The sequence below is a fragment of the Curcuma longa genome, chromosome 3, assembly GCF_044706935.1.
Source record: "Curcuma longa cultivar G26 ecotype Majalengka, Jawa Barat chromosome 3, ITB_CL_G26_1.1, whole genome shotgun sequence".
NCBI classification, from domain to species: Eukaryota; Viridiplantae; Streptophyta; class Magnoliopsida; order Zingiberales; family Zingiberaceae; genus Curcuma; species Curcuma longa.
Window position 1 is genome coordinate 15,177,625 of NC_133863.1, and position 15,244 is coordinate 15,192,868.

The 15,244-nt window shown below is 40.1% G+C and overlaps 1 protein-coding gene and 2 pseudogenes across 1 annotated transcript; all 3 read right to left on the reverse strand.

The window, feature by feature from the left end:
• Positions 1 to 135: 135 nt before the first annotated feature.
• LOC141822683 (exocyst complex component EXO70H1-like) lies at positions 136 to 2,107 on the reverse strand (annotated as a pseudogene).
• Positions 2,108 to 3,887: 1,780 nt separating this feature from the next.
• On the reverse strand, positions 3,888 to 7,289 carry LOC141825519 (uncharacterized). Its single transcript, XM_074712900.1, has 3 exons — positions 5,363 to 7,289; positions 4,750 to 4,930; positions 3,888 to 4,669 (listed from the first exon to the last, which is right to left on the reverse strand). The coding sequence occupies exons 1-3, from the start codon at positions 7,286 to 7,288 to the stop codon at positions 4,035 to 4,037; spliced, it is 2,742 nt and encodes a 913-aa protein (XP_074569001.1). The 5' UTR covers position 7,289; the 3' UTR covers positions 3,888 to 4,034.
• A 4,337-nt stretch (positions 7,290 to 11,626) lies between these two features.
• Positions 11,627 to 14,843, reverse strand: LOC141825520 (protein SLOW GREEN 1, chloroplastic-like; annotated as a pseudogene).
• Between the last annotated feature and the right edge of the window lie 401 nt (positions 14,844 to 15,244).

A 15,244-nucleotide genomic window follows, 5' to 3' on the forward strand; every position in this document is an offset into this window, starting at 1 on the left:
AATTATTTTATGTAAATTCCATTACAATTTATTAGCGACTTCATAAACCAAGCAAAAGACAAATAATACATTGATTCTAGGGAAAAAGAATCAGTCGTTGAGTTCTCACACTTGTTACCAGCAACGGCCTAGATCTTATAGGGACCTGGATGAAGCTTCGGACCGGGAGGAAAGGGACTCCGAACCGTGCTGATAACTCGAGAACGAACCGGAACCAGCTTCGTCGGAACCGGAGAAGAGTCCCGCGAGCCGCTGGCGCACAATCTCGGGCGACAACTTCGCTGCTTCGCCCTCGTCCACCGCCGCCCTCCACCGCTGGTAGAACCCCCTATACGCCGGGAGCACCATCCCCCTCACTGCCTCCCTCACCTCCTCTCTCATCCCAGCGTCCACCACCACCCACCCGGCCTGCGCGGCGCACGCCGCCTCCACCGCCTCCACGAATGCCCGCATCTGCACCCGCGCCACTCCGGCGCCGACCTCCACTGCCGGAACCTCCGCTGCTACCTTCCCCCACGACACCCTTTCGTAATTCGCTGCATGCTGCCTCGCTTTCGCGGCGTGCCACGCCACCCACTCCTCGCCTAATAAACCCCTCAGCCGGCAGTGGCGGATCCTGTTCACGATGTACTGGAGGTTGTTCGCCAGGAAGAGGTATGATTGGCCTGCGTCCCGGTACGCCGCCGCCTTGCCGTCGAGCTTGCAGAGGAGCACCAGAATCAGCCACGCCAACCGACCGGCGATCCCCGATCGATTACCGTCGGAGGAGGAGGATGAGGAGGAGGAAGAAAACGAGGAGAAGGACGCAAGCGACGACGTCCCTGTCTTCTCCGCCGCCGCCGCCGATACAGAGTCCGAGGCATCGAAAAAGAAATTCGGGTGGAGACCAGATTTTTGAAATGGGAACTCCGCGTAGATCTCGGCGAGGGTGGAATCGTGGTCGGCGAGCTTGGTGATGTAATCCATCACGCGACGAGTGAGCAGGTGAATCCCGCCACCCGGAGCGATCATCTTGGAATGCTCCTTGTGGACCTCCGCCTCGAACTCAGCGAGCGTATCGCGGACGAACTCGGCGAGTTTGGCGAGCGAGGCTAGGGCTTGGTCCTGGATAGTGACCGTGGACACGAACGAGAACACCGGCTTAATTTCCGGCAACAGCTCCGAGACGACTTCATAGAGCTCCAGGATCCGGAAAATCTTCTCCATTGACCGTTTGGATTTCGTCACCAGCTCTGGGAAACGGAAGAACTCCCTTGCCGCCTCTCCGGCGATGTCGAGGAACACGGCTTCTCTTATGGTGTCGAAGCCGGAGAAGACGTGGTCCAAGAGTATCCTCTCTCCGGCGAACAGAGTGGTGACGGCCGCATGAGAGGCGGCGAGCCAAGATCGTATTTTGATCTCGAGCAGCGGCCAATCGAGCTTGTGGACATGAGAATTAGGCGCGAGCCGTTCGAATCCAAGGCGGTACAGGTCCTCGTCGACGATCGACTTCCGGAGGACCTTGTAAACCCGGACGCACTCCTTGCCGTACCCGACGGAGATCATGGTCTCGGCAATGGCGCGGAGGTCGGCTATGGCGGTGGCCGTCTCGCCATCGACCTCGCGACTGAACTCTCGGACGGCGCGGACCTCCTCCTCTTCGGCGTCGTCGGAGACGCTGGATCGGGTGAGGTAGCGGGTGGAGAAGAACTCTGGATCGAGGCGGTCGCGGTTGGCTGCAAGGATCTGATAGAACTCCTTCTCGAGGCGGTCCATGGCGCACTGCAACACTGTTTGTCCTCTTACCAGTGCCGACTTAGACGCCTGCGAATCACCGGCAGAGACGAGCATGTACCTATGGACGCTACGGACGGCGGCGAGGAACTCGCGTGCCTCCGCGCGATCATCACGGAACAAAGAAGTAATCTTGGCGTCCGGGTGCCACTGTGTTCACTATAGCCTCCGCCGCCGCCGCCGCCGCCATGTACTCCGCCATCAGCGCATCCGAGGAAGCCTGCTGCGGAGACCGAGGAGACGCTGCCAGCGACGGGCTGCTGCTATGGTGGTTGTAAAGCCGACCGAAGGAGGAGGAGTAAGGCAAGAAGCTCCTCATCCCTTTCCTCGTCATGCTTGTTTCTAAGCTTCAGTACGCAGACCATCATGGTATTTATTTATAGACTCTGCAGCAGGATCAAGTGCTATTCTATTCTATTCTATTTTTGGACTGCTTCAATTCAACAAGAACGCAAATTTCCAAATTAAAAAAAAAACTCCTCTCTGATTCGAGAAACATGCATGAGTTCGTTAGTTAGTTCTTTCTTTCCTGGTTGGTTGCAGATTCTGGATTGACCGTTACAATTATTGAAATCTGGGGAGATCGTTATCTGGGGAAAGCATGGAGAGTTGTGGAAGGGACGCAATGCAATCCTTCGCAGCAAATGCGGACCAGTCAACGCAAGTAGAAAAGTAGTGCCCAAGGAAGTTACCTGGTAGGTACGCGTGTCAAGAACTATACTTCCAGTATTAATCGGATAAAATTTAAATTATATATATAGTAAAAAGAAGTAACTGTATTTTTAAATTTGTTTTTTTAATTATATTTTATTATTCTTTGTTCAATAAGAAATTATAAGTCAAGCTAGTGTAGTTTCAACATCCCAATTCCTCTAGGTCAGTCAGAGTCTAACTAAACGTAGGTGAAGTCAAGCATGCCTTATCTAGTGGAGGTATAACTATCTTCTTGTTTATTTTTACTCAGTCAATTATTTAGTTAATTGGAGAAAAGAAGAGTAATATAAGAGCACTTGAGCTTATTATTATGATATATAGCATATTATTGTGACTAAAAGCTATGCATCTAGCTACAAATTTATTTTTTTTAAAGAAAATTGAGATGGATTTTTTTTTGTCTTATTTGGGGTAGAAAAATCAGGTCGTGTCGAGTTAAACTGATCCCTAAAATGAGTGAAATTACATGCTCGCATTTAATTTGCCATTGAAATTAATAATTTATGGGATTTTCCTCTATATATTCTGATTTTATTTCAAATTTATGGAATAATAAGGACTAGATACATAAAAACAGCTATATTTTGAAAGAAATAATATATGAGAGCATTTTGAACTCTTCTAGAGAAGTAAACAACGAAGACTCGGCACTTGTAACAATTCTAGCACTTAAAAGTCACCATTTATAGAGCACCAACAAATAAAACATGTCCAAATAATTAAAATCTCCAAATCATCGGTCATACAATGTGAACAAACAGATCCAAACGCTTGGCCATGGGACTTTGGAGGTACGTGAGTCGTGAGTTAAACTATCTCCCAAACTTGTGGTGTTCTTCCAGACAAAATCAAGTCTAACAGAGAGAAAAAACAATAATAAGGGTTGTTGTTTGGTCAACAACGTAGAGTACATTCTATCTCAGGTTTAAGTTTCAACGTATAAAGAAAGTAAACAAAAAGGAAAAAAAATTGCTATATAAGAATCAATTAATTGAATTGTATGTGTTCTAATTGTCATCGATAAGTTAATCTACGAAGGGGAGTTTTGAGGGCGTCACTGATGTTGATGCTAACTATAAACTTAACGACCAATAACGTAGAAGAATATATTAATTAATTGTATATGTTGCATATGTATGCTAGATATGTTACGTTGTAGTCAAATATTGAGTGTTAAATAATTTTTTATTTTGCTGTAAGAATTTAGTGTTAAAGTTGATTGGCTAATTATCTACTTAAAAATAAAAATTATTTAAAAAAAGATTAATTTACATATATATTTATATTACTAACGCATAGTCTTCGCCTCATCGAAATTACAGACTAAATTTTATTACTCACAAACTGGTTGAGATAGCAGATCTATTTTGAGGCCATAAGACCGAAATTACAGACCAGACTAGATTTTGTAGACATTACTCCTAAACATTTAGCGTTTGTTGGTAAATTAGAGAGGTAACTAGGATGGCTCGTTGTTGATTTGTAGAACTTGCACATACTGAACGAGGTAGCTCAGACGAAAATGAAGCCTCCAGCACCAAACTCTGTCAAAAGAGAAGCTCACTAACAAGTTCCTCCAACAGATCAGCATTCAGCAACCTCTCCATCTCTATCCCGACGACATTGACATCAATTTTCCAGCTAAGCCATCCTGGCTCAAGGATCATCTTTTCCTCACTGCATTGTAGCTCTTTCCTTTGCTTCACCACAGTTTGCCATAGTGTTTCAACAAGACTTTCACTGTTATATGTTGGCAGACATAGCTTGGATGTGGGCATCCCAGAGCGGACATCTGAGTATGAAGTAACTAAACCCACTAGACTACAACTTACAACATCAAACAGCAATCTTCGTTCTGATCTTGACCATGAAGAAATTCCATCGTACCTCTTCTCGAGCTTATCGAAAACACATTGGTCAAAAGCAAAACCGAGACAGCAGCACTCTTTTATGAGTTTGTCATCATGGACACTTTGAATACCTGTCTCCAAAAGTATGTCAACTAGGTATGTGAAGTCTCTATCATCAACATCTTTAAATCTTACTCCATGTAAATCCCCTAGAGATAGAAGTTCACAATCGACTACTGCACAATCTTCATCACTCAGCACAAGAACCTGACTTTCCTCTGCACATGTAGCGGCTGAGTCCATTTTTAGACGTTGAAGTTGAATTCGGAGTTCTGCACTTCAGCCAAACTAAGTTAACATATACAAACTATAAAATTTAGGAGAAGAGAATCAGTTGCAGATTTTGACTTGCCTTTAAGATCTGCACTTAATCTGTGAAAGCAACCTGAGCTATAAGTTTCATCTTCCAATGGAGTCTCTAGAACTGAGACTGGACTAGGCTGTTCAAGGTCGTTGGAGCTTAGAGGTTGTGATTTTGCAACATTTGAGTCAGATGGAAGTGATTTCCCATGAGGATGACCACTTGGTTTCTCCTGGAGAGAAGAATTTGCATTTTTAAAATTTATAATCATACATGTTATAATAGCATAAATGTATCAATCTGATTTTAAAAACTCATGAAACCATAAACAATAACAGTTTTTCTTGGAGTAGTTGAAGATATGAAATGATGTTTTAAAAATTAGAAAAAAAAAACAGAAAGAATGCTTAAAAGAGAGAGCTATGTGATCATGTAAGTTTGTAACACCCTATCAAGTGTCTAGTGATGGCTGTGAAAGTGTATAAACACATGATAGTACTTTCTGTGCATCTAAATAAAATATCCAAGACATGTCTGCTGCATATCTGTTTGATAATATGAAAGGAGTGAATCTCTAAATTGCTGTAAAATTATAATATTTCTTAGATATAATTATATTTATTAAAGAAAATTTTACCAAAGAACTAAAATGGAAGAGGGGCACCTGAAGTACTATTTCCTTAACATAACCATATCCATTGTCTGGTGGAACATGAAATGCAGACTTCATCGCGTGCTCCTCTTGAGTGATCAAACGCAATACCTCATCTCCAGGTATAGAAATGAAATTACTATCATTTAGCTCATATCTCTTGGTGGTGGCAAGATTAGTAGTTGCAGTATGTAAGTTAGTCTTGGTGACAAGATCTTCTGCATGAGTTCTCTTTTTAAGTCCTTCTGAGTTGACATGAATCTCCCGTTCAGGTACCATATTTTCCTCTGCAACATAGCCAGCCAGTTGATAGTTGTAGTTTTGGTGCTTGGACTGTTTAGCTGGTGGTAATTTTGAAGACACAGAGGATTCTAAATCTGCTACATCTCTCAATCCAGTGGTGCTACCACCAACGCTTTTTCTATCTTCATATTTCGGACTACATGAAGCTGGAAGTGAATTGGATCTTGGAGAAAATCTGGAGCTCTCATATCTTGGGGCATCTTCTCTGCTAATACCCAATTGAAAGCTCCAGCTACCAAGAATTTCATCTCTAGATAAAGTTTCCAATGATATATTTTTACTATGTAAAATATCTGCAGAAAACCTTGGTGTCTCTTCCTCAGATAGTTCAAGAACTTCACCATGTGTACTTGAGCATCGAGAAATAAGCCCCAAGTTCTGAAATTGATGGGTCACATTCCTTCTCTCCAAATAGTGGTGGTTTGGAGCCTCCATACTCACACAATATTTAGTTGAAGGCATAGATGATGTGCTTAATCTAGTTCTCCAAATCCCACAAGGGTCTGTAGAATCAGGAAGCTTTGTGATGTCTAGCATCGGCAATGAGTCCCTGTCTCCAGTGTACTCAACAATTGGAGTGCTAAAATTCAATTTGCTAAGTCTACTCCTGTTGTGCCTCATCTTTCTCGTGATCCTCCTGTAGTTTTCTTCTGCATCATTTACCATGTGACCCGTTTCTTCCTTGTCATGGGAGAAATTTTCTATATGTTTCCTTGCACAGAACTCCTGAGTTCTAGATGCTGCAAATTTTTGGTCTTTTTTGGAACTAAACCAGAGGTTATCATGGTCTAAAAAATCAGCATCTGGTACCTTTTGTGCTTTCTCCAGGATTGGTTTCAAGATAACAATATGAGCAGGATGAACAGCAAGTTTGGATCTGCCCCTTTGTGGTGCCAATGGATTATATGGAAGAGAACGTGTGTCTTCTTGAACGTGGCATTTTTTAGGTCTTGCTTCATGTGTCTTACAAGAGCCTGTGATTTCCTGCTGCATATAAGCAAACCTATTATTACTTTTTTCTGGTCTGGATGACCTATAACCAACTTTATTCCTCCCATTCTCAGTCCTGCATTTAGATGGTTTTAGTATTGTGATATTACTTTGATGAGATAAGTGTGCATGCTTCAGATCTTGAAGATGCTTCGCAAATAAAGGGTTGGAAAGTTCCAGAAAAAGATCCCTGCTTGAATCTGTAATTCCAAATGCACCATTGAGCTTTTCAGATTTGTGAAACAATTCAACGGGTGACTGCCCATTTATATCCATAAATTTACCCCTTTCATTCCTCACATAATCTTCATATGCTCTTTGTCTATGTTTTGCCCTCATATCAGAGTGACTTGAATGCTTCTTTCTTTTGGTTGGTTTGCTTATTTCAAGAACATGTTTGAGTTCTTGTCTCTCCTTATTTCTCCATTTTGAATGGTCCTCAGTTTCCACATAATTTCCCCAAAAAATTGGGCTATCCATATTCTTCTTGTGTTTGACAAGAGAGGGGAATGCATCAAGACCCATCAGCTTCGCAATTAAACTGGGTGAAGAATGCTTAGTTACTACTTTCCCTTTTGACAACTCTTCCTCTATCAGATCTCTTATCAGAACACTGGTTTTCTTGGACGGGCTTTTCTTTATCATAGCAGCAAACTGAAAACAGCAAAGCAATACAGAATTGTACTCAAGGACTTCAATTGAAGATATGGAAAACAATGGCAAGCAATATTTCAGCACATGCTCAGGAAAATCAGTGACAGAAAAGAATATTTACAAAGTCAAAAAAAGGCATTCACCAAAAAAGAGACAATGTAAAAGTATTAAGCCGCCAACCTTATAAGAACATCATCTCTTGTAAACAAATAAATTAAACTCTGATTCTTAGCTCTTTTTTGTTTTGTTTTTATAATAGACCATCAAGGCAGATGTTTAAATATAAAATTTCCCATAGCCAAATTGAATGAAATTGATCATTACAATTTTGTGATACAACAATATAAAGAGAAAATCCACACTGAAAGAATCTTCCTCTGCTAATAAAGTCAAATGAATTTAACAATGAGATTTATTGCAAAACCAAGAGGAAATCTTCACTTACAGTATCTTCTTCTGCTGAAAACCCCATGATATAACCAGAATCAATTGCAGTGCTAGTAGCATTTGATTGTTTTCTGAAACCATAATGATCTGAAATAAAAAAATAATTTAAAACATTCAAATTCCACCATACTATAATTTTCAGGTTTGCATCATCTCAAATAATGATCAGAAAGTACGTTTTATCATAATATGATTTCCCCAATACTAGACAATAGTGTTTCCACAAGTAATTTCACTTGAGGATTCTAAATTATATGCATCCTAACATCTTTCATTGAACAAGTAACAGTACAATTGTAGCTGAGTAATCTATTCTTCTTTTCTTTCTGATCTATAGGAATCCAATATTGTAAGAGTCGAGGCAGCTAAACGCGCTAGCAAGAGACACATACAAACAAAGCACTTCAAAAGGAGCGTAAACATTAAAATAAAATCAAAAATCAAAAAAAGTTCATAGTGGCGTGAGATGACGGGATTGAGAAAATGACCTTCAAAGCTGAGAAAGTAAATACACCATCACCTTTACCGAACCCACGTGCCGAAAACCGCTTTTTATAGACAAAAGAAACAGCAAAGCAAGTCGAATATATAGTATTGGCCTACTTCAAACCGAAAACGGCAATGGAACTAAAGAATCAATCTCTTCCAAAAATTACGCATAGAAATAACATGGCAGAAGGAAGTAACATAAGGATCGGCCTTGGGAAAAAGAAGAATTGAATGAAACAAGAAGTTCTTGCATAAGTATAGGATTCTTCAAGCGTCTGATCGAAAAGGTCACATCTTTCCACACAGATAAAATAAAGGAAACCCATTTTTGAGTTTCCCCCCAAATGGCACACCAAAAAGCGGAAAACTCAACTACGAAAGGAGACGAAACAGAAGCATGCTAGCTTTCCGCGTTCAAGGGAATCCGATGCAGAGCGACTCCAAAACCTAAAGAAAGATTAAAACTTTGGCGACAAATTGGAGCTCCAAGAGAGAGTAATTAAAAGAAGGGCACCTTCATTTGGAGCTGAGCTCACGGACACCCGACGCCGCCCGAACTCCGCCGCAGCTGGGGGTGCCTCCAGGCGGCGCGGTTTGCTTCTACGGTGCATTTTCCTCTGGCTCCTCAAGAGCCAAGCACTCCGACTTCTCCAGCCTCGAAGGATATCTCGAGGGAGCAAGCGATGCGAGTATCGAGATCACGACGGCGAGAGCATAGAAAGGCGAGATTACATGGAAGAAATCGAGAGAAGAGAAATAATAGGGAGAATGATTAGCAAAATGGGGAGGCTTAACAAGCTCGGAGTGGCGTGCAATATGTGAGTATGACCGACCGAGCTGCGACGCTACGAACGGAAGAGAAGAGATAACGAAGCATTAATAAGAGTACCCAACACGTACACTTTAAAACAATTAATTTACCCGCCTTGTGGTTAGAGGAAAAGATGGGCCCCTCTCCGACCCCATCTTTCAGGTTTTTGTACCGAGTAATATTTAGATAAAAGTATTATATATCATCGAAAACTTATTTACCCAAACAAATTCTTATACCGGTTGATTAAACTTAATCAAATCATATAATGGTAGTAACTAATTAACTCTTGCAGTTATCGTGTTAATGCATGCATCATTTTCTTCTTTGAACAGCTTCTGACCACAAGCAATTTGTTTTTATCTCAACATCTATGAAGGAGATAGTCTCCATCATAATCATAACTCTTCCCTAAACTTCATGAATTAAGCCCTATAAATGTCCTAGACACATGAATGTGATTATACCATAAAGATGAACAATCTAAATGCAATGAGTGTGTTTGTTGTGTCTGTGAGCAACTACTCGATTAAAAAATTCATGCCATGAAGATGGACAAACTACTAAGTGCAAACGGCAAACACTATTTGAATCTGCCAAACTTAAGCATTTCTGCCAAACTCATCACCTTCACCAACCCCAACTCGGACTACAATAATCACATCTTTTATTTCTTTTTTAGTTTTTAGTGTTCTCTCAATCTAAAAGCCATCATTACCGACTGATTTGAGTTCAGTTACATATAATTAACCAGCGTGTTAATTAGATGGGGGAGACATGTATGATTAGTGCAAGTAAATAAAAAAGGCAAGCTAGATTTAATATATGTAGTTTGGGTTCCACAAAGAAAATTAAAGCAGCAAATGGCTAGAAAAGTCAAGAAGACAGTAACTAATGAATAAGCAAGTTACCAGTCCCCCACTCAAGTTACAAGCAAACTTATTTTAATCACGATGTCAGTTAATTACATATATAATTCATGACATGGTTATTTTTTTAAGTTAAACCTTTGATTACTCTCTCTATGCATGATTTGTGGGTTATTCACCAAGTCATTTTTTTATTTGAATTTTTTAATCTTTTTTTGGAAAAGATTTCCATATCATGGATCATCCACTGTTGCCCTTAAACAATTGCAAGTATCCTGTTAATCCTTATACTATTTGAAATGTGTAAAATGAACAAATATAGAAAAAACATTGATCTCGAGAATAAGAATCTATAGGTAAACACTTCACTTAAGGCCTGACCATTCAAGAATTTTAGATAATATAGCTATAGAATGATTATTCTTTGGAATGACTACAATAATAAGATAATGTCCAATATTTCACATGCACCTATTATAGACTTTTTAACAAATTACACTTACCATTACAACAATAATAATAACAATCAAATCTTATTCGTCATTAACTCTATTCCCTACTATATTCAAGTCACACCTCTAATATATAATTATTTGTCATCTTGCGATGACAATTATATCCTGCCTCCAATTTTAAGATTCCCTCGATAAAAAAAAATAAAAAACTATTGTAGACATTTTGTCAGCTGATTTGCAATAAAATTATGGCATAATCTCCGCACAAACCAAAAAATTAAAAGAATTGACTATGACAAACGACATTACGGCAATGCAGGGAAAGAATGCGGCATGATCTGCAGATGTGGAGAGGGTCCCACGGTCCGAGAAAAGACAGAGCAAGACGCCAGGAGACAAGGAGACTTGCTCGCCTACCTCGTAACACACAGCCAACTATTCAATTCTTTGTAACAAGTGAAAGAAAAAGATGACTTACCTCATAAGACAACGACGACAACATTAGATTCGTCTCCACGCCCATCATTATTGCGCTTGGGTTTTTAATTCTACCCCACGTCCTTCTTCCTTCCTTCCCTTCTGAATCCTGTACCAAAGAAAGATGATATATTAGTTTAATCTGTCTGACACCCTGAGAGATTGTTTTCACCCATTTGAACTCGTGATCAAAAACATATCGCTCACAATGGGTCACGGACGGTCCCAAACCTGTCACTTTTGTCTCATCTTTTACATACAGAAATTGAATTTATGAAGCATTAAAACATTAGGTAATGAGAGTGACACATCGCACATGAGAAAGGGTGTGCATATTAACATAGCTTCTCATGCAAGAGGAAATTTATCAATAACCATAATTAACTCTTTAAGAGGAACCCAAATCTAGTTTCTAGTTTCCTGAAGATCAATCTCAATAATCAGCGAAGAAAATTTTGACATATATGAATTTGCTGCGTTCAGCGGGATGGGCCGCCCATGCCCAATCCACTATACAGTGCATCAGACTAATGCTTCAGCAAATCAGACTCCCAAATGGCCCAGTTGCGGCCCAAATGATATTATCAACAAATGATATCAGGGCATTTACATGCAAAAGCAAAAAGTAAAATTAGCATCAAGATTTCCTATAAAAAATGTATAGGTTATATAGTCTTAAGATAGAGATACAAGGTAAAAGGGAATCAAAACACGATTGGTGCAGAGTTTAGGATCCAATAATTCCTACCAGATTACAGACACCAAGGATCGTCGCACAGAATTGAATTAAATCTTTAGCTGCAGGACAGCTCTGATGCATCACATGCCATTAAATCTTCAATTAGACGTCACGAACAAAGTTAATGTTGGTGTTATTGATGACATTAAATTAAACAGAGCTGACTGACAGGAAAAGCTGCACATGGCCATGATCAAGCAGTTGAAGCTTACAACTTGCTTACATATTGTTAGCTTGATATTTAACTAGACAAAGTTCTTTCCACTCTATTTTCCAGTGTATCAGTGGTGGAGTAATGGCGTTAAGTGAAGGGTAACACAGCCTTACCCTGTGCTGCTGCCGATAAGCCAAATGAATCAAACAAACCTAATGGCGTAGCTGGCCTGATAACCCCATTGTGCAACAACATTGTGGCAAGAACCAAATCAAATACCCGACCTTGCTTCATATGGTATCCTCAGAATCTACACGAACAATAAAAACACATTTATTGCGATTACTAAAACACACGCCATAAATATGTACTAGAACAAGATGAGCATTTGATTTTTCATTTGCATTGCAAAATAAGACTAAATCAAAGTATCCAACTACCAGTCACATGGTATGGGTAAGCCAAAGAAACCAAGAAAAGAAGAGTTAGATAAAAGCAAACATAAGAGCTTAGCCAACTGGAATACTTGTACAAGGTGAGATGAAATGGTACTACTCACTGTCATCATTAAACAATTTTATAGATTGTCCCAACTATTTGGGTTCGATTACAGAGATATATCTTCCATTGACCTCATGTAAGATCAGAGAAGGATCTTGCTTAGGGCTGTCCTGGGCTCTAGCCCAGCCCAAAAAAATTATTATTATCTATGTAACTTTTTTACTTAGCCCACTAAAGCTCACTCCTTTCACGCCCAAAGTCCAGCCCACCTCATTAAGTTCAAATCTCCTCCAACTCTAATTCCTAGATCTGTCCCTATGTAAGATGCCTATGATTTGTAATCCCCAACTACCCTTCCCTTAGTTTAATCTTCTATACTTTTGTTTTACATATTCTCAAACTGAACCAGACCTAAACTATTTAGATTCATCCTCAGTTTGAAATTTTCAAAGCAAAATATTTTGTTTTTATTCCAATTTTCTCACCTAACCAATAAACCAAGTCATGCCTACCCTAAGTGACTTCTCCTGAGAATGAAGAAAATTTAATGGAGTCACAAAACTCAATCTTAAATGAACCTCTTAAAACGTTCACCTTAGAAGACCCTTTAAAAATTGACCTTAGAAGACCCCCCAAGTGACTTGACTTTAGAAGACCCTCTAACGACATAATGTTGCTAGTTTATTAATTGGTGATTGCCATGATAGAGTAAGAGATTGATTACAAGTTTGATCGAGTCCTTTTAGGTACAAAATTATTACTTTCCTATAATATTTTAGCTTACACATAATTTTGTTCGTGTTGAAGTCTTGAAAATGGACCTTAACTCCCATGTTAATCCATCTTTTGTTTGCTTGATAAAGTTTTTTACTATGTGATTTTTTTTTCTTTGTGCGAGATTACTTGTGTTGAATTAGATATATTCCTCTTTTTCTAAATGGAAGATATCATCAATCTTCATTCAAAGAATTTGCTTTTAGGCAAAGGAGTTAGACATAAAGGTCAATCAATGATTATTAGAAAATGGAGTAATTGATTTGGAGACCATTATGTCAATTAACTTATTCAAACATCCACCATAATGTTAACTTCACTATGCTGAAAGGCTAAATCAATATCTGTGAGATATAAAAAAATTAAGGAATGTAGATCCGTATGTTCCTTGGAGTTTTAATTCAACTATGCTTAAGAAAAAGCATAAACAAAAAATGTTGTGCTCCCACACTTGAAGAAGCAATTCCTAATAACAAGTAATTGGTACTTAGAAATTTAATCAAGCTATAGAAAAAAATTTTTTAAAACCTTAAATGGTATAATGTTAGCTTAATCTAGAATAATCCAGTCCACGAAGTCAAATGATAGTCAGTAATTTTGCATCACAAACTGTATAGCCCCAAAAAAATTGTCCAAAAGTTGGCAATAAAGCTTGCTGTAGCAACTTATTTCGACAGTTTCTAAATAAGATGGATCGCAAAAGAGAAAATATAAGGAACATCTCTTACCATCAATGACCTTAACTCTTCGATGCAGTTTTCTCCTTTTTCTCTTCCATTTGCTGAAAAAACTTCACCGCAGTCACGTTATCTTCAAATAATTTTGCATAAGGATTATCCTTTGGAAGGAGACTTCGATACTTCCTGAAGTGTTTCTCCGCCTCATCCTTCTTCCTCAACAGAGTATAGACAATCCCCTGACCCAGGTAAGGTCGAAAATCACTCGGCTGCTCTTCTACCAATTCTTGATAAATCTCAAGCGAATCTTCATAATTCCCTTCTATAACGTTAATCTGCGCAATCAGCAATTTAAAATCCCTCAATTGTTCGGTTCTGTTGTGTTTCTTGCACAACTCCATGGCACCTTCAATCCTCCTCATAATATCGTCGATATCGTCGTCGTCGTCGGACTGCGAAGCCGACATGAAAAGCCCATGATAGGCTTCTACGAGAAAGGGGTCTTTCTCCAGGAGTTCCTCGTACAACAACTTCGCAGTCCCCGCCTCTCCGTTGTGGCTCTTGAGGTGAGCCTTGAGCAACTGGAGATCTGCATCCTCGGGCTCGAGGGCGATCATACGATCGATGATCCCGACGGCCTCGACGAGTTTCTGCGCACTGATCTTAATCTCCATGAGGGAGCGAAGGGACTCGACGTCGTCGGGATGGGAGGCCAAGTGCTGCTCGAGGGCACGCTCTCGATCGCCTTCGAATGGGATTTTCGAGCGTTTGGAGGAGGAGAGAGTCTGGAACCGTACATCCGTGGATGCAGCGGGAGGGATGGAAGCGGCCGCGAACGCGGGGTTTCGGAGGCGGAAGAGAAAGAGGGCGGCGGAGACGGCGGCAGCGGTGGAAATGGATCTGAGCAGGGAAGGAAGGGGAGAAGGGGTTGACCTAGGGGGGAGGCGGAGGCCCGGATGGAGAAAAGGAGAAGGGGGCAGTGTGGCGAGGACGTGGAGGAGAAGGGTTTAGGGGGAGAGATGGGGAAGGGCTTTGAGGAGGCGGAATAGAGTGACAACGAAGCGGGACGGGGACGCAACGTGGCCAGTTGAAGAGGGCTGTGGTAGATCCGGCAGAGCGAGTCCATCAGGGGAGAGGAGCACCGGTGGCGGAGGAGGAGCGGCTGCGGGGTCTAGCGACAAGCGCTACCTACTGACCACACAAGACGATTATATTATATATATATATATATATATATATATAGGCATTATATAAAAATTTATGTGTTAGTTAATATACTTTATCCATTTTAATATCTATTTCATAATAATCAACTCAATTATATTAAAAAAAATTTTACATGAAACATATATAATGATTATAAAAATGTATAATTAAACGGGTTAGGTTTAAATTTTCTTCACTAATCGTACCCAATATGAATTTTTGCTTCAGTGACAATTATTTTTATCTTATAACAACAAATTATATAATTATATTGCTTTAGAGATGGTACAAGATGTTTTATGAAAAAGGATAATGATTTTAACTTTCACATTCGTAGGCTAATATCAC